This window comes from Nematolebias whitei, chromosome 8, assembly GCF_014905685.2.
Source record: "Nematolebias whitei isolate Nwh7 chromosome 8, NemWhi1, whole genome shotgun sequence".
NCBI classification, from domain to species: Eukaryota; Metazoa; Chordata; class Actinopteri; order Cyprinodontiformes; family Rivulidae; genus Nematolebias; species Nematolebias whitei.
This window is the reverse complement of record NC_056505.1, coordinates 15,127,007-15,145,988: the sequence shown is the minus strand read 5'-3', so window position 1 is coordinate 15,145,988 and position 18,982 is coordinate 15,127,007. Positions and strand designations below refer to the sequence as shown.

Below are 18,982 nucleotides of genomic sequence, written 5' to 3'. Positions count from 1 at the left end.
TGGATGGATGGATGGATGGATGGATGGATGGATGGATGGATGGATGGATGGATGGATGGCATCAGTATCCATCAGATTGATACCTGAGGAGTTTGGAGCACAGGTAACCACCACATTTGTTGTGTAGCTCAGTATCACCTGCCACCAAAGTCATAGGCAGAATGGTTTTGCATGTGTGTGTGTGCATGTGGGAAAATATTTTTATTTATTAACCTTTTTCTAATGAAGCAAATCCCATTGAGATCACAGATTTCTTTGGGAAGGGAGGCTTGGACCCGAGGGCAGCCTAACATATATGTTTTTGAACTGTGGGTGGAAACCAGAGTATTTTGTACATAAAACTCAAGTAACCACGAGAAGTACATACAAACTCCACACAGAAAGACCCCCGGGTCCAAAGCAGGAACTGAACCCAGGACCTTCTTGCAGTGAGGCAACAGTTCTAACCACTAATCCATTGTGCTTTGTGGGAAAATCTACAAATAAATCGAGAAACATCAACTGGACTGAGTCAGGTCCTCTGAATGGATTCTTCTTTGTTGATGCCAACTGGCAACAACAAAGAAGAATCCGTCCAGACGACCTGACTCAACCTGGTTACATTTAGCTACTGAGCATGAATCAGGACACCAACTGAAAAACTTACTTTTGGAACTGAGTTTAATGTGACTTCCACAGATAGGATGGATTGTTGCAATGACCATAGTCCTCCTTCAAGATCCAAGGTTCAAGGTGATTTATTGTCATTCACATCACATGTGGTACACGAGGTGGAACGAAACTGTGTGCGCAGGTTCCCAGCTACATTCAACAATAGCAAAAATATAAATTGTAAAAGAAACAGTAATGATCTAAAACATAAACTAAGAAATACACTAAACTGAGAAATATGCTAAACAATACGTGAAACAACAGCAGCACGAACATGAGTCTGTGTGAGCAGATGAGCTTGAATGAAACAAGGCATGCAGAAACTGTGTTTAGATGTCATTGAAGATAACTTGGATCTTTTTAAAGGTCTTCAGCTGACATTTGGTGTGGTAGTAGCTAAGAGTTGTCCCCAGTCTTTGAACACCTTACATTGCACAAAGTCGTTCCCTAAAAAGTTTGGTTTGACTGTTTCAGTCAACTCTGTCAGTTAAATTTCTCATGAAACTCAAAAAGGGATCAATGGATAACCAACAACTGACACTTCTGGATAATTCCCACAGCTAATTAAAGTTAGCAAACACAGAAATGGATATAGACTCAATCCTTTTTACTGATACTAATGTAAAATTGGGTGTGGTAGTAGCTGAGAGTCATCATGAACACATACTTGGAGCGCTATTCATTGCATGCGTGGAGTGTGTGTGTGTGTGTGTTGGGGGGGGGGGGGGGGGGGGGGGGGGATTTTGTGTCAAATGTTTTGAACGTTTGCAAACGCCTCTGTAACAAGGACATAATGTAATGGCTGATTTGTTCATAGTTAACAAAAGTTCAGACCCCCATGTTCGTTCAGGTCGTTAATGCTGCGGGTCATGTTTGGCGCGTGGAGGCGAGGTGAGCAGTGATGAGAACTCGACACGTTCAGGAGTTCATGCAGGGTGGGGATCTGAGTTTGAGCGTCCCTTGGGTGCGCAGTGTTGCCAGCCTCAGAGCCACGTCAGGCCTGTAGCAACTGCTCGTCTTCTTCTGCCTCTCCAAGGTTAGAGAGAGGCCCGCCCGACTGGCTGCACGCGCAGGAGGAGCACAGAGCGGGACCAGGATTTCATTTCTTCACATTTAAGATTCAGATTTTCTCCTACACAGAAGCTCAAAGTGTAGGCTGCGACATCTTTTTTTATTTTTTATTATTATTATTATTATTTTTATTGTTTCCTTTTGTGCAGCTGAGAAAACGATCGTTATCGCCCGGTGCTTGATGGAAACGCGCAATCCCAAAAAATGGTTACATTTGGAGAACGTCGGTGAATACGATGTGACATCGGTGCGTCAGAGAAAGACATCTCAGCGAGCTGGACTCCTGCTCGGGCGTCAAGTCCTCTCCACTGTGCACTTTTAGTGCTGCTGGACTGAAGGTGACTCCAGCCCCCGTCGCTGTCAAGGCAATGCGGAGAGGAGCCACAGGCGCTCATCCTGTACTTTCCCTGCGCCCTCAGGCTCGTCTGGGAAAATATCTGCTCCCTCTGCCACAATAAAGCGGGGGAAGGGACATCAGCGAGCTGAACTGAGCCCAAGAGCCGCGCAGAGGAGAAGGTGAACGGAAAGGTGCAGGGCTGCTGAAGCCGGAGAGTAGTGGAGTTTTTTTGTGAGGGGGGCCGGGGGGTGGGGGGCTGGCAGAAATCGGACCAAACCCGTTCTGTCTTAGGGCTGTTTTCATAGTGGATGTGTATGCATGAGTTCTGCATCGAATGGGCGCAAAAACCGCCCCAGATCCGCCGGGAACATCTTCCAGATCGGCAAGCCTCCGCACCGAGACCCAGAGAGGCGGGAGAGCACCGAGAGCACGCGCAGAGCCCAGCGCGCCGTGGCGGACTGCAGAATGGTAGGTCTGCGGCACGCCAGCAGTGCCTCTGGTGAAGGAGGAGTGCAGTTTTCTTTGTTGTGTGTGTGTGTGTGTGTGTGTGTGGGGGGGGGGGGGGGCATCTGATATTCCGTGCATGCACGTGTACGCAGGTCAATGGACGCATTAATAAATAAGAGATAACCTAAAAATAGCTGTGTTGCATCGGCACACATGTACACCTCTGCGTGCAGAACTGGCCGTGTGTGATTTGCAATGAGAGTGTCAAAATATTCAAATGAGGTTTCTGGCGGTGTCAGAGCCAAGCAGCACAGGGTCGTCTGTGGTGATGATCACGGCACGAGACGTCCCGTGTTTTGGCACACGCGTGACAGAAACGATCCAGCCTCTTCAGTCATCAGTCATGGAGCCTCAGCAGGACGTGCGGGAGGAGCTGCACGAGAGAGTAGAATACCTGAGCACTGGCTGTCAAGTTTAGCTCCACCAAATATGTTTGATGGGGTTTTAATGACGGTGCAACACTTTTCTCTTAAGTCACGTTTTTATCCCCCCCCCCCCCCCCCACCCCCCAACAACGAAGTCTGTTTGAATGTGTTCAATATAGTAAGTTCTCTGCTGGTGTAGCAGCGTGCACCTGCCATATAATAAAGACTGTTGTGCTGCAGAGCTCATATTGTCTGTCACATTTGTGTTTCCCCCCTGTCACGCAGATTGTGCAAGAATTTAACACACTTGTGGCTCTCTACCGTGAGCTGGTCATCTCCATCGGGGAAATCACTGTGGACTGTCCTTCCTTGCGGGCCGAGATGCTCAAGACCCGAACTAAAGGCTGCGAAATGGCCCGAGCTGCTCACCAGAGTCTCTCCCTGATATCCGGGTGAGTTGGCACAGGCGCTGTCCGTGGTGCTGAAAGTTAGCACGCGCCGCGCCAAACAGGGCGCTCTGCAACACTGCAGCGCTTTGAGCCGTTTCCTCGTTTCCAGCTTTGAAAAAAAGACCCGTTTTCATCCTGTTTTACTTCTATATTTCATTAGTGGAACACAAGGGTTAGCTTGCTCCTGCACCACTTGAGTTTGAGTCATGAGATCAGCCGTTAAAAATCATTTTCAAACATGAGAGCTGTGCCGGGAAGTAATCACAGCAACATGCTGCAACTGATCACTTCCATTTAGCTGTGGCTAATGCACAAAGTGGAGTGGAAGTGGGATGCTTCCCAGGACTGATGTCCCAGATCATATTATCAATAATGTGAAGCTGCTGGTTTTTATTTCATGCTTTTAATATATTGAGAAAGTGGCTCTGTGTGTGTGTGTTTTCTATTGTTTAATTACTGCACAGCAGATATATTTGAGGGTGACTTTCAGCTACTACCAAGTCAAATATGAGTTCACGGTGTAAAAAGGACTTAACAATGGCCCAATAAATTGTAAAATGGCTGTTTGTGTGTGTTAGCTCAATGTTCTCTATGTTCAATATTGAACATTATTATGGTTATTGTTTATATTATTTCTTTATATATTGTTTAACATTTTAGGAACTTTTTGTGTGAATCTTTTTATCTGTTTCTGCTGTTACACTTGAATTTCCCATCCGTGGGACAAAAAAGACTGTTTCTTTTCTATTCTATTCTGTTCTATTCTATTCTATTCTATTCTATTCTATTCTATTCTATTCTATTCTATTCTATTCTATTCTATTCTATTCTATTCTATTCTATTAGCTGTGATAATCAAACAGTCAAGAACCTGTAATTACTTTATGAGTTTCACAAAAAATGTGTCCTGTAGTTAATGAGATATTTTGCTAACAGACAGACAGTGGCAACTCCAACATTTTATTCTTAGTTTTCCTAGCATTTATGTGATGTGTAGAGCACAGATTATGGTTATGAATAGATTTCAGCTACAACCGCACCAAATGTTTATCTCATCATTTGTATTATTGACTGTATTTTAGCTATTTATGTGTTTAATGTTGATTAGCTGTGGCAGCTAATTTAAGCTGACTTCAAAATCTAATGGTTTGTATCTTCAATGATAACTTTTTTTATGGTTTTATTAACTGAGCTGTAACTCTATTTGTGGGTTCTGAGGTCCTATATCCGCGATAACCATCTTGAATAGTGTTATATATAGAGCGTGTTCTTAAAATCCTTGTTTTGGTTGAGATTTTTTTTTTTTTTGATGAGCTTCAGATAAATAAATCCATGCACACACAAGTAAAAACATTATTGCCTCTGGAAGGAAAAAGTCAACACCAAGTGGTTAGGCTTTTTATTGGTTTACTGTTAAATGATTTTGAGGAAGGAGCATCCTAAAATTTACGTTGCACGTTGTTTCTCGGTTGTTTTGTTTCCTGTTTCAACTAGAAGAAAAAAATTGATTGTGATAGAGAAGCCTCGGCTTGGCCCACAGCTTGTCTTGTTTTTTCCTGTGCCAGTGGCGGGAAGGGAGGGCAAACAGAGCCCTGGATTTGGAGATCCTCAGTGGGGCTAAAGATGCCAGCTGACTTGGCACCCTCAGATTTACTTAAATAACAATTGGGCAGACTGCAGCCAGCAGTGAGAGATTTGGAAGATGTCTGCAGTGGAAGCTGCTTGCCAAATCCCAGCCAGTGTTGGGTCAATCCCAGTATTAAGGTCATTGTTGTGATCCTGACCATTGTCCTCTTTGCAACAAAACAACTATATGTTTAGAGGTCAATGGAAACCTCTGTATCAGCTTCCATTAAAAATATCACTTCAGGCAGAATTGATCAACTCGTGTTTCCGATCAGGAGGAACTTAGTTTTTTAAGCCGTAGTAACCAAGTCAAAAATGATTTACTTGTTTGAGCCACAATAAAAATGCAGATCTGTGTTTGCTTTATGCAAACCAAGGGCCTTTTCATCCAATTTAGTGCTTTTATTCTAAAATTTTGTAACATATTTGCTATCAGTTCATTAATGTGTAGCTATTTAAATATTTAATTGACTAAACAATGCACAAAATATACTTTTATGTTTCAGTGTATGACTTACCCCTACCAGTGCAGTTATATCTGTTTCTCCATTACAGTCCTGGACTTGGATCACCCGGTGTTGCTTTCTCTGAACAGAGATGACCATCTTGTAGTTTTATAGAGGGAATTTCCACTGATTACAGCAATAACAGCTTTCACGTAAACAAAGCCAACTCCAAACTGTCTCCTATAAAAGCCATTTCAGTGTTTGTCTCCAGGAGACACGGGCCGATTTAGACTGCAAAGATCATTCCACTTTGATAAACTAAAGCCGAGTTGTCGCTACAGCTTCAGTAATGCAGGGATGTTCATGTGGGGGTTCAGGAGGGTGGTGCTTTAGAAACAGCGGTGGAAAAGACAAGTCAGCCACAGAACAAGATGGGAAATGGAGGGGATGCTGTTAAAAGATGGGGCGTTTGGTACCAGGTGCAAGTTTCACACATTAAACTTCTGTCACTTTCCTTCAGGACATTAATTAATATCTTGTCTACACAAACTTTAGATTTATTTCATTGTGGTTCAAAGACGGTGCCATGTCTAAAAGATGCTGGAGATCCACTCAAGTTTAATAGAAAGTAATAGCTAGATAAAATCTCATCTTATTTTTGCATAGTTTTGCAAAAGAAAAGTCAGTTTAGCTTCATACGTGTTTTTTTTTTTTTTTTAGAGAACAGGATCAATAATTGATCGTCAATGCAAACTGAAGAGCTAATACAGATGCATTTGTTTCCAACAGTCTGTCGAAACTGTTCAGATCAACAACGTCTATCTTTTTGTTGAACTTCTACACAGCGCTATAGATTAATTCTTTCAAAAATTCATCAGAATGATTCACTCATGTATTCAGTTCTAGTTGAGAGAAATAACTGTATAGTGGACTCTATGTATTGTTGCAAGTAATTTAGCTATTAATAATTATGTTATGAAATAGAGGAAGAGCAAAAACAGGTTTGTGTAACATTAATACAACTGATTGTGACTAAATAGAGATATAAAGATACAGATAGTTTTTGACAAAAACAATGTGCATAAGGTGAGTTATTAATAACAAATCACCAAATGCCCATTATTCCATGTATTTAATCATCATTAGCCATAAAGTATTCCTAATGGTGTAATCATTATCTCTTTACTGTTTGTTTTTTTTAGGTAATACTTGAAACTAAGTCTTCCAAATTGCTCTGTAAATTTGAGCACAATGTGTTAGTGATGAACAGGAAGTGCAGGAGGTGTCAGGTTTTATCTTCACCTCATTAAAAAGTTTGACTTTCTCTGCTGCAGGGCCTGAAATTTGCCAGAGATACGTGCACTTTCACTGCACTTTTCTTTTTATACATACAGTTTTTTTTGTGGGGAAAGACATGCGTGTGGTTCTATTGGTGCACGTTGTTCACCCTTCCAGCTCCAGCAGCTAAAATGTGTCCCCTGAAATCTAACATATTTATATAAATCCTCCTTGTCTGTGTGAACTGAGATCCATATCGTGCTGGCATCAAAATACTACCACATTTACGTTTAGCTCTCAATTATGACAGTACATTCATTTTTGTGCCTGCTTTCTTAATATGTGTATCTTTTCTGGAATTCCAGGGGGCCTGGAAATTTTAAAAGCAATATTCTGAGTGGGCAGCACTTTTCGAGTTAATTAACCAGCCAACTTTCCGGTTTTGTCTTCCAGGCCTGAAGATGGGGAGATCCACCCTGAGATCTGCAGGCTCTTCATCCAGCTGCAGTGCTGTCTGGAAATGTACATCACAGAAATGCTGAAATCTGTCTGCTTGCTGGGATCCCTGCAGCTCCACAGAAAAGGTTAATACACTGACTGATGGGGTGGTTTGAAGGCAGCCTCCTTTATTTCATTAATTTAAGCTAGTGCAGAGTGGGACACAAGCTTTCATGTCTGAAGACAAGCAGGTATCTTCAAATCCACTCATGTCCATTTCCCTGATTCACTTTATTGTGCTCAGATTTTTTTTTATTCTGTTTCTGAACATTAACAGGGATTTTGAGACTGAATGTATCAGTTTAGGCCACCCATTTTCTCGTTCTCCAATATTTTGTATTTTCCCTACACATCAAAGCGTCTGTGTGTTTTCAAGGTAAAGATTCCTGCGGCCCGCCTGGTGTCGACAGTAAGATCGAAGACTCGGACATCCCGATTCTGGAGGACACCTCTTCCTCACCCACTGATTGTCCTCAGCTCTGCTGGCTGGTGGCCACCGACATAGAAAATATAGAAAAGTAAGTAGAAAGCAATTAATATAAGAAACATTCTGTTTTGTTGTTGTAAGACTATATACAAAACTAACTTACCTGATTAAAAATTACAAAGTTGAAACCGTCACTTTAAAACTACAATGTGTACTTTATACTTTGCCGAGAATGTAAAACTGATAAAACGTGCCAATTATTTTTTGCAATGTACACATTTGATATAACTGTTTGGACGCTGCCAGTTAGGAAAACATCATGTCAGGAGAGCAAAGAAATGCTTTTACACAAAAATCTGTGTTGTCCAGGGAGAAAGCTGCTAAAATGTGGGCAAGATATAAGTTTGTGTCAAAAATGTTTATGATCAGATGGATCCAATGAAACAAGATTTTAGACAAAGTAAAGCATTCTTTTCTAGATGAAGATAAAACTTGATTTTAAGCCAACAGAAATATGTAAAAATACCTTATTATCCAATAATAATGTGATGCATTATTATCATCTTATTATTGTGATGACAATAGATCATGGGAGGAAACTATGGAAGAGGATTAGGGTCACGGTAATATTTTTTCCCCTTAATTCTGAGAAAAAAAATCAGAGTTCTGAGATTAAAGTCAGAATTCTGAGAAAAAAAGTCTAAATTTATTCTGATTTTAATCTCAGAATTCTAACTTTTTGCTCAGAACTCTGACTTTAATCTCATAATTCAGAAAATTTTCTCAAATTCAGACTTTAATCCAATAATTCTGACTTTAATCTCAGAATTCTGACTTTTTTATCTCAGAATAAAGGGGGAAAAATTATTGCACTGTGACCCTAATCCTCTTCTGTAGGAAACCCATCATCACCCCAAAGTTGAAATATTACTGTAGTAATCACTGAACTCGTGTTCTTTTAAAGCTGATCATCATTTCCTGGAAATGTTTATCTGCCTCAGTCTCTGCTTTCACTCTCAGATGGCAGGTTAAGTTAATTATTTGAAGATACAGTATTGGATAATAAGAATACTGCTGATTCTTGGAATGGTTTTTATTATATTTGACTAATTTAGTTCTCCAACCTACATTTTAAGAGTTAAGTAAAACTTATATTTTAGGTTCTAGTAATAATTCAGTCTTTCTCATCATCCCCCATGAGCACAAACTCCTTCCTCACCTGTGAAGCAGCGTTTTGTCTCTCGGTTTTTATTTTCAGCGGGCAGGATTTGAACTCAGACTCCACCTCTGACCACTGCCCGGTCCATGATACACCAGAACCTTATGGTGCCGTCTACAGATGGTCAGTCCACAGGACAGTGACATCACCCTTAGGCTGTGTCCAGCTGAACTCCCTCATAGGAAAACCTGACTATAAAATTCCTTTTTGTCATGTCTTTTCATCAGTTTACCCAGTTCTATCTGAACATCCATCACATTGAAAACAAACTGTAAATTATGTAACTTAAAATTGGATTGGAAAAAAAAGACTGTACACAAATGTTTTATTAATGATTCCAACTCCACTTCATGTGTGTTTTCATTTGATCATACTGTAAACTAAGTGACAGATGCTTTAGGTACAAAAACATAATATTTTTTGCTTTGTTCTGCTTTTTGCAGGGATATGAGAGATATGAAGAACCTTCTCAGTAAACTCAGGGAGACTATGCCTTTACCGCTGAAGAACCAAGGTAAGGACAAACCAGTTCACTCTTAAGGCTTTTGAATACCAAATCCATGCTTTGAAGGCGTTCTTGTAGTCCATAACTCAACAGAACCATTGCATGTAAAAGTTTGTGCACCACTTTTGATCCTTTATCCATTTCATTTATAAATGCAATACAAGACAAAAATGTGTTGAGGTCATTAAAATTCAAGCTGTTGACGAGCGCTTTGTGGATTTTCTGATCTTGAGAAAGAATCATAATGAAATCATAATGAAACCAGTTCCACAAACTGGTTTGTTCCACTTTGGAATGAATGAAGTAGTAGTACACTGTAAAAAAAAATCTGTAAAAATTACACAAAAAAACTGTCAAATGGCAACAATAAAATACCGTAAAATCTAAAACAGTATGTCACTGTAATAAATACAATGTATTACTGGAAATCATAGGCACAATAAAAACAAGTAAATCTAACAAATTTTAACTTAGGAATTAACTTTAAAAATGTTCAAATTACAGTTAAAATACTGACATTTGTAGATGATAAAAATGTTATATTTACATGTTTTAAATGTATTTATCCATAAATTATTCTGTAAAATTTCTTTAATTTATTTTTACATTAAAAAATATGTAAGAAGTACAGTGAAAATGTGTTTATGTTTACAAAATAACATGCATATTTTACTTAATAAATCTGTTCATTGTATGGCTTACTCTATAAAACTATTTACATGTTCACTGTATTTTTTACTGAATTTCTCTGGCAAACCAGCTGCCAGTATTATTTTGTAAAAACTACCAAAAAAATGTTTACAGTGTAGCACAATTTTGGAAAATATTTACATAGGTCATTGTATCTAACAATAAAATACCATAAAATCCAAAACTGTATGTCACTGTAGTAAATACAATGTATTACTGTAAATCATAGGCACAATAAAAACAAGTAAATGTTAAAAAAAAAAAATCACTGATGAATTAGCATAAAAATTGTTCAAATTACAGTAAAAATACTGGCATTTGTAGATGATAAAAATGTTACATTTACATGTTTTAAATGTACTTATCCATAAATTATTCTGAAAAATGTATTTGATGTATTTTTACATAAAAAAAAAACGTGTAAGAAGTACAGTTGGAAATGGTTTTATGTTTACAAAATAACATGTAAATTTTGATTAGTAAAACAGTTGAATTTATGGCTTATGCTGTAAAACATGTTGACAGTATTTTTTACTGAATTTCTCTGGCAACCCAGCAACCAGTTTTATTTCCTAAATATTACAGATTTTTTTATAGTTTAGAGCAATTTTGCAAACTGATATTTTCATAGGTCACTGTATCTCACAATAAAATACAAACTTGTTGAGGAAAGGCTTTAATTGTCACAATACCAAGAAGTGATGGTCAAATTGGTTTGCAGTCAGTTTGTAATAACGAAAGTGTACGACTCATCGGCTGTCCTTGTTTTGTTTCTGCTCAGATGACAGCAGTTTGCTGAACCTGACTCCCTACCCACTTGTCCGACAGAGGAAAAGGCGTTTCTTTGGGCTCTGTTGCCTGGTAACCAGCTAAAGGCCCACCTCCACACTTAGGAGGCGGCAACAAAGACACCATAACCCACTGTCTGTCACCACTCGTGTCTCCCACCAACCTATTACTGCCACTTTCAAATATCTTCTCATTTTTTTCCTGAGACCGCTCATTTTATAATTTTATTTTGTAATACAAAGAAGAATTGTAACTGCAAAGTAATGAAAACTAAAGTCCATGAACATATATTTTAAAATATTTTGCAAAAGTTATTTTTTCTTTTGATAAATGAAAGCATATCTGCTTGTTCTATGTTTAAAAAAAAAAAAGAATGAGAGGTTAGTAATGTGAACGTTTAATTATTTTCACAATCCAGTGTGAGTGAAACGAAATGAATGAAATGTAGATTTATGTTTTTAAAAAGGGAATATAAATGTTCGTTTTGTCAGTTCATAGGATTACTTATTAAAAGACGCCATTCGAATGTGTAATAAAAGATTCTTGCAAGGACAAAGAAAAAAAATTGCTTCTCTAAAGTGAGACAACAGATTTTGTGCAGGAAAACAAACAAGCATCTATTGTGTAATTCACTCTATTTTATGTTTCTTGCTGTTTTTCTTCTAAATGTACTTAATTTAGTCTTCCATAAACCAAAAACCTGTACCCAACTTAAACTTTCCAGCTTCAAAATGGAATATAAAAACATTACTCAAGAGAAAACTTCTTTGCACACAATATCTAACTATAAATTAAAACATTAGTCTTGTACATACACATACTTACACAATGCTCTGTTATTTTCAAAGTTCAAGGTCAATGGGAAAGAGTAATGGCATGTGTGGTTTAAAGGTGGGAATGATCTTGCTCTGCAGATAGAGGGCACTGATTAAACAATATTATGAATGTCTTTGACAAGACAAATATTAGGTAGTTAAAGCTGTAATGGGTCATTTTACATTGAAATTAAAACTTTTGTTACTGAAAAAGTTCATTGTTGGCTGCATTTGTCTAGCATGTTGTTCATTAATATGACCACCAGAGGGAGACAAAGAACATTAAAAAATGACACCATGATTTAAGAAGAGTTAAATATCCATCCATCCTTTACCTTTTACCCACTTCTTCCTTTTCAGGTCATGGGGTCACTGGTGCTCATATCCAACAGTCACTGTGTGAGAGGTGGGGGGCCACCCTGGACAAGTCAACAGTCCATCACAGGGACACATAGAGACAAACGAGACAATCCACTCTCTCACTCACATCTAGGGACAATTTAAAGTTACCTACCAGCCTCACATGCATGCTTTTGGTTTGTGAGAGGAAATTGGAGCATCCAGTGAAAACCCATGCATGCACAGAGATAACATGCAAACTTCACCCAAAAGGGCCCCTGGCCGAGATTTGATTCGGCGACCTTCTCGCTGATAGGTGCAGCTCTACCAACTGCGCCACTGTGCTGCCCCAAAATTAATTAGTTTTCATAAAATTGTTGCACTTTAGATATTAGAGGATTTACTGCAAATTCCTGGTCATAGTTAATAACATTCTACAGTGTTTTCATTTTTCAACTCATTTGAAGAGTTTGTCATTGTTAAACTGCTGCCTGCTTTAAACTAGAAACACTGCGTTTACTGCAAAAGTGAATGCAGTTTGGATACAGAGTGTCAAATGGCTTAGCTTAAATTGAATAAAGAATGGATTCCTGACTGAATTGTTGAAGTTAAAACAAATACAACAGATGACTATTCAGCAAAACAGTAGTTCAATACTAAAATTCACAAAAAATAAAAGCTAAAACCTGCAAAACTGTAGGTAAAAGTCTAAAATTATCAACACTGAAGCTAAAATGTAAACGTGCAGTAGCTAAAAGCCTAAAGAAGCTTAAGAAGACAAAAACAGAGTAACAGTGTTGAAGCAAACTTCACATTTTTGGATAAAATGAAGAAACCTTAATTATTCTATGGGATTTAAAAAAACAACTAAAGGTAATAAATCAAAAGTAACAAAAGACACAAATACTAAATGGCAGAAGACACCAATCCCAGTTGAGACAAACATTTTTACAAGAATTCTTAAAATAACACAAATTATACATTAGCTGTTTTACTGTCAATAACATGCTGAAGAAACTATATGAATAGAAAAGCAATAAGTTTTCACACAATTAAAAATTAGCAATCAATGATCCAAATCTGTTTGTCTTCACATGCACAGGTTTTTATGACAGATTAATTTCATCGTTTTATGTTACTGTCCTCACTCTACTGAAATATTCATGTCAGTCATCCAGAATGAGACTAAAAGTAAATATTTCTGGGTTTTTTTTAGGCATTACTATGTAGCTCTGCATCTCTCAGCTTTTGTCTTCTTTGTTTTTGTGCTTGTTTCATTTTTTTTTTTTTTTTTTTTGCTGTTTTTGTTTACCTCTTTGGCTCACGTTGTTGTGCCGCAGCTCGTTGCTTTCCCTTTCGAGCAGTAAAGTTCAGTCCAGACGTCAAATTGACACCAAGCAAAGTCCACGAGTTTGTCTCTTGTGTGCAACCAAATTTTAAGCCATGCCTCCATTTATTTCCATAACCAAAATTATTTTGTTGTTTTTGAAAGCCCCACTGTGCAACAATTCTTTTTGTTTCACAAGATTATAATTTATAAAAACTAAAATTATCTATAACTCGGCAAAATTCAATTAAATTCAACTCATTTTATTTATATAGCACCAAGTCACATCAGAATGTAAACTAAACTTTTTCTTGTTGCTAACTTGTTTCATAATTAGGCCAAATTCAGAAGTTTTGTGAACTCGGAATTTTTCTAAATATCTTTTGAGGATTTTTGTCAAATTCACATTTTCAAATTTGTTCATACTAACATCAATTCACAACTAATATAGTTTAGGTATTATACTAATATTTAATTCAATTCAATTCAGTTTATTTATCTAGCACCAAGTCACAACAGAAGTCATGTCAGGGCACTGAACAGAAATATTCATATATATATAAAGTAAGTTAATAATATTTATCTGAGGAGCAGACTGCTTTGAGTCTAACTTCATTGGAGACTCTTATCTTGAGCAAGCATGAAGGCGACAGTGGAAAGGAAAAAATCCCTCATGAGGAAGAAACCTTTAGCAGAACCAGGCTCTGGACAAGCGGCCATCTGTTTCACTGGCTGGGTTTGAGAGGAACAGGAAGGAGGAACAGATACACAATGGCAGGTCCAGAATCACGTTAAGGTAGAAATAGTATCAAATGAAAACTGTTACAATTCATTTAAAGAAATGAGGTCAATTTGTCATCCAGTAGTCTAAGCCTATAGCAGCATAACAAGCAAACCCTAATTATATGATTTATCAAAAAAGAAAATCTTAATCCCAGTCTTAAAACTGGACAATGTGTCAGCCTCACGGACAGAAACTGGAAGTTGGTTCCACAAGAGAGGAGCCTGATAACTGAAAGATCTTCCTCCTGCTTTTGGAAACTCTAGGAAACACAAGTAAACCTGCAGTCTGAGAGTGAAGTGCTGTGTTAGGAAAATATGCAACAATAAGATCTCGACTATAAGATGGAGCTAGGTTGTTGAGGGCTTTGTAGGTTAGAACATCTATTTGTGAGTATGTAAACCTTTCATCCAAACTGCTAAAAAAAAAAAAAAAGAGCTGTTGGTCTTTTGGAAACCAATTGAACTCATTCAAATACATGTATATGTCTTTAACAAGTATGCATTGTGTTACAGCCATCTTTTTGTGTAGTCTCATTAATCACACCTGAAGGAACTGTTGTCACTTTCATGAAAACACAAAGGGAATAAATAATTATGAAGAGGGAGCGCCAAGAACTTGAAACTTCTTAAGCTCTCATTTAACATATTTTGATGGTTACTGGTGTCTGCAATATGTGCATACAATAAGTACCGGTACTTTGATATGAATGTGAAGCATATCACACATTTACGCACGTGCACTGTGAGAGGACATCAAGCCAGAGAAAGAAAAAACTTGCCAGCAGGGGTTTGTTGGACAGGCCAAGTTCTGCCTGCTGTAGTGAGCACAAGAAATCTCTTGGAAAAACGTCGCAGTCCTGAGACGAGGCTTCAAGCTTCGTCTAAAGTGATGTTTTTTTAAACAATTTTCTCAACATTAAGCCTTAATCTTTGTGCCCCGATGCAAACACAACTCAAATATTAAACGCTTAAGTCATATTCTATAAATAAATAGATGGGATTCTCTTGAGCCATCTCAAAAATATCTGCAAAATAAAGAATCAGACTTAAGTACTTTCTTTTATTTTATATTGTACAGTTTGGTTCTGTTTTGACTGATGTATAAAAACAGGACTGGTGTATATAAAGAGGACTGATGTATATAAAGAGGACTGATGTATAAAAAGAGTGATTAAAGTGTGGCGTGCATAGGCATTCCTAATTTTGATTCTTCATTTAAGTGAATAAAAGAGTCAAATATATGATTTTTTTTTTTCAGTAAGCTTTTCACCTTAATTTCTCACAAACATGACATGATGCTGATAACCGACACCTTTTCTCCTTTACACCGCCGAAGTCCTGCTTCACACTCGTTCATGGTTTGTGGGGCCACCGTCACATCCTCACCGACACGAACACACACGTCGGACCCGGAGGTTGAGCAGTTTGCAGAGTCTTTACAGCGGCACTCGTTGTTTTGGTCTAGAAGACAAAAAATATTTTAAAAAATAAATGATCACAGGAAAATATAAATGATTTATAGCCTTCGAAATGCCTACCATCACAGTCCTCCCACATGTGACAGCTTCTGCAGCCTGTTGTGTTGCGCTGTGGCCATGTGCAGCTGTCGTACTCTGCTATTGCAAGGTTTGTTCCTTTGCACTGCAATGCATGCATTTTGCACACAGTCAGAGGGACAAATCTTTTGCTTACTGGTATTGTGGCACACAACTCCAGTGAGGAACTGATAATAAAAGAAAGAAAAACACAAAAATCAGCAACATGCAATTAACATATCATTAAAATATATATATACTAAATCAACCACAAGATTAGCTGAGCAAATTGTTGACGAGCAGTAAATATACCTGCACTCCAAAGGCATTTTACAAACACAGTTTCCTCTGAAAGGCTTCTCCCATGGTTGACATTGTACTGTGGGAGCAGTTGGTTTCTGTTGTTTACCAGCTGTGGGATAAAAACAAACTAATCACATATGCTGCGTGCTGATATAGAACAAGGCCAGACAAGAATAAATTAAAAAGCAGCTCTTATATTGTACAATCATGTCTTGTTTCGCGTTGATCCAACACCATCTGTGAATATCTGTGCAAAGCAGGAAGGAAATAATACCTTGGATGCATCTAACTTCTGCTGGATCTGGAGAAAAATGCAAACTGGAATCACAACTAGAGGATGTTTCCCCTTGTAACTCTTTACCCTCTGGACACGACAAGGAAACAGTCTCCCCAAGGTGATAAGCCTCTCGTAAGGGGAATACTATGATATCCGCAGTGAGTAAAGGAAGCTTGCAAACAGAAACTAGAAAAACAAATGCACATAGTATTTTTTTTTTTAGGAAAAACTTCATTAATTGTGATAATGCTGATTGTTTTGGAGGTAAAATATACCTATACCTGCACACAGACCAGGACTTGCAGACCAGATACGATCGGGGGTGCATTCTAAGATGTTACCAAGCAGATCAAAACCAGGAGTGCAGGCGTACTCAACTTTATCACCCACAAAGTAATTGTCCTTTGGATTCTGTGAAGGATGTGTAAATTAAAAAAAAATGTAAATCTGCATTGGTGGCTTCAAAACTGGGTGTAATGAAGGCCTTTTTTATTCGATATTCTGTTTCATTTAAGCTCAAATGTGTAACTTAATATCCTTTGTGTCACAATGCACAGTTTGACTTTTCTTTTTTCCTTTTCTTTACCAGGATGTAGCCGTTGATCAGACTTGGTGGAGTGTCACATTTCTGACGTTCTGGGAGAGAGACGTCAAAGCACTGAGGCTCCATGGTTCTGTAGAAAAGGAGTCCAAAATTGCAATATAAGCAGATAATTAAGATAAAACTTCTCATTTTGATCAATATATTTCCGGACAATAAGAGTCTAAACACACTAAATATTTAATACAACTTCAGCTTGCTCTGACTTCAGGTATTGCAGCTCCTCGGCGTCATCACAGCCAGACGTCTTGGTTGCGTCTCCGATGCAGTGCTGTCCGCCATTCTGAGGGGAGGGGTTAGAACAGGATCGACTTCGTGACCTTCGACCCCCAGAGCACGAAGACCAGGCAGACCAACAAGACCATCTGCCGTTGATCACTCCTTAATTGTTTGGAATATAAAGTTAGAGGAAACATGATGTAAACAACTGTAAAATTAGATGTGTTAAAGGTGAGGCTTGCCCTGTTGGCCTTCCACGTCTGCTCCCAGCTCACAGGCCTGGCCTGACGTGCCGGTCTTGCAGATGCATTTGCATTCATCTCCATCCCTGACAGCCAAGCCGTTGTTTCTGCAGGGTTGGCAGTGGCAGGCATCACTCTCTTCCAGGTATTGTTCTATGGCCCTACGGAGATAGAGCTTTTTCACCCCAGTGCACTGAACCTCCTTCACCAGTTCTGATAGCAGTCGTAGCTGGAGGTCCAAGAGTTAGAGTCAAATCGTGGCAAAAATGCAACACCCTTAAATTAACATAAAATATTCAAACATTTTAGGGTTAAGGAGAATGCGGAACTGTTCCTCACCTTCTGTTTTATGACCTGTGGGAACGATCGAATGGAATCAGCCCAGTTTGAGTACATTTCCCAGTTCTTGTTGGGATCATCGAGCTGCATTCTCTTCAGTGCTGCAATGTGTGAAACGCCTCCTCCTTCCACGTTCACTTGCACCACATTGGTGTTATGGTTAAAACCTATTTCACAATTATTTGTTTAGATGGTAATATGAGAGAAGGGTTGCAAAATGTTGAATCCGTTTTGAAATTTTCATCCGAACTGTACCTTTTGTCCTTGACCTTTCATAGTCATCATTTACACAATGCACAGTTGTAATGGGGAAAAAAAGGACCCAGCGTTTAGTCCTTTCACATTCGTGGTGCGTCATGGTTTCACTTTCTTAAAATCAAAAGAACAAAGGGAAAACATTTCCAGACGTTAAAGACATGACTGAGCGAGAGCGTTATGGATTTTATTAATCTGTTAAATAAGACACATTTCTATAAAGTGCTATTAGAATGTCAGAGGCACGCTTGATGTAAAATACCACATAAAGTAAGTAAATAAATAAATTGGGGCCTTGTTAAATTAGCTTTTGCCTTTAGAGGATGAATAGTCAAAAATCATCTCATGCCTTAGGCCTTGATAAACTCTGAGATTCCTTATTGAGACTGCAAGTTGTAATTTCCTATTCCAAAGACAAACTGTGGTTTGTAAATCCTTACCCAGGTAGTTTTCTGTTTCTTGATCGATTGCAGCAATGGCATTGAAGGACCCTCCCAGGCTTCCCTCAGATACGTAATGTGTTCCAAACCGCTCCAAAATCTTCCTGTAGGCTGAATAGTCGTAGACCGATGGGAGTTTGGCCAGTGCCTTCCAAAACTCCTCCGATATTGGGAGGTACTTCGGAGAGTTACTCTGGAACTGAACGACCTCAATCTCGCTCTTTAACACCAGAAGCCTGTGAGTCTAAAGGGAAGGACAATGCCTTTTATTTAGGAAGTGTCCTTGTGAAGCTCGCAAAAAAGTCGCACAGTGAAAATGTTTTCGTACCTGAGTCGTGTCGTGTTTCTTGTGGAAGTCGTAATTGCGATATCCTGTTGTCGTTCCAGTGACTGTTTCTCTGTTGACAATATCCTTCGCGTAGTGCCATTCACTGGTGAACATCTCATCACGAAAGTCATTCTGGGCTTTAACCTGAGGATGCAACAAGTCAGGAATGTTTTGGGATATTTCATAATCATAATTCATACTGTTTGAAACAAATAAATAAATACCGTATTTTTCACCGTATCAGTGGCACCTTTTTGCATAAATTTGCAAGTTATGCGACTTATACACAAAAAACTAACATATATATGTATATGTATGTAT

The 18,982-nt window shown here is 38.5% G+C and overlaps 2 protein-coding genes across 2 annotated transcripts; one reads left to right on the top strand and one right to left on the bottom strand.

Moving 5' to 3' along the window:
• The first annotated feature begins 2,339 nt into the window (after positions 1-2,339).
• Positions 2,340-11,028, top strand: rgs7bpa (regulator of G protein signaling 7 binding protein a). Its single transcript, XM_037680339.1, has 6 exons — positions 2,340-2,527; positions 3,217-3,383; positions 7,184-7,314; positions 7,605-7,746; positions 9,318-9,388; positions 10,851-11,028. The coding sequence occupies exons 1-6, from the start codon at positions 2,378-2,380 to the stop codon at positions 10,940-10,942; spliced, it is 753 nt and encodes a 250-aa protein (XP_037536267.1). The 5' UTR covers positions 2,340-2,377; the 3' UTR covers positions 10,943-11,028.
• Positions 11,029-15,401: 4,373 nt separating this feature from the next.
• c7a (complement component 7a) lies at positions 15,402-18,859 on the bottom strand. Its single transcript, XM_037680053.1, has 12 exons — positions 18,662-18,859; positions 18,334-18,577; positions 17,894-18,007; positions 17,639-17,805; positions 17,300-17,528; positions 17,045-17,219; positions 16,824-16,911; positions 16,519-16,648; positions 16,235-16,423; positions 15,970-16,069; positions 15,661-15,845; positions 15,402-15,583 (listed from the first exon to the last, which is right to left on the bottom strand). The coding sequence occupies exons 1-12, from the start codon at positions 18,857-18,859 to the stop codon at positions 15,402-15,404; spliced, it is 2,001 nt and encodes a 666-aa protein (XP_037535981.1).
• Positions 18,860-18,982: the final 123 nt, after the last annotated feature.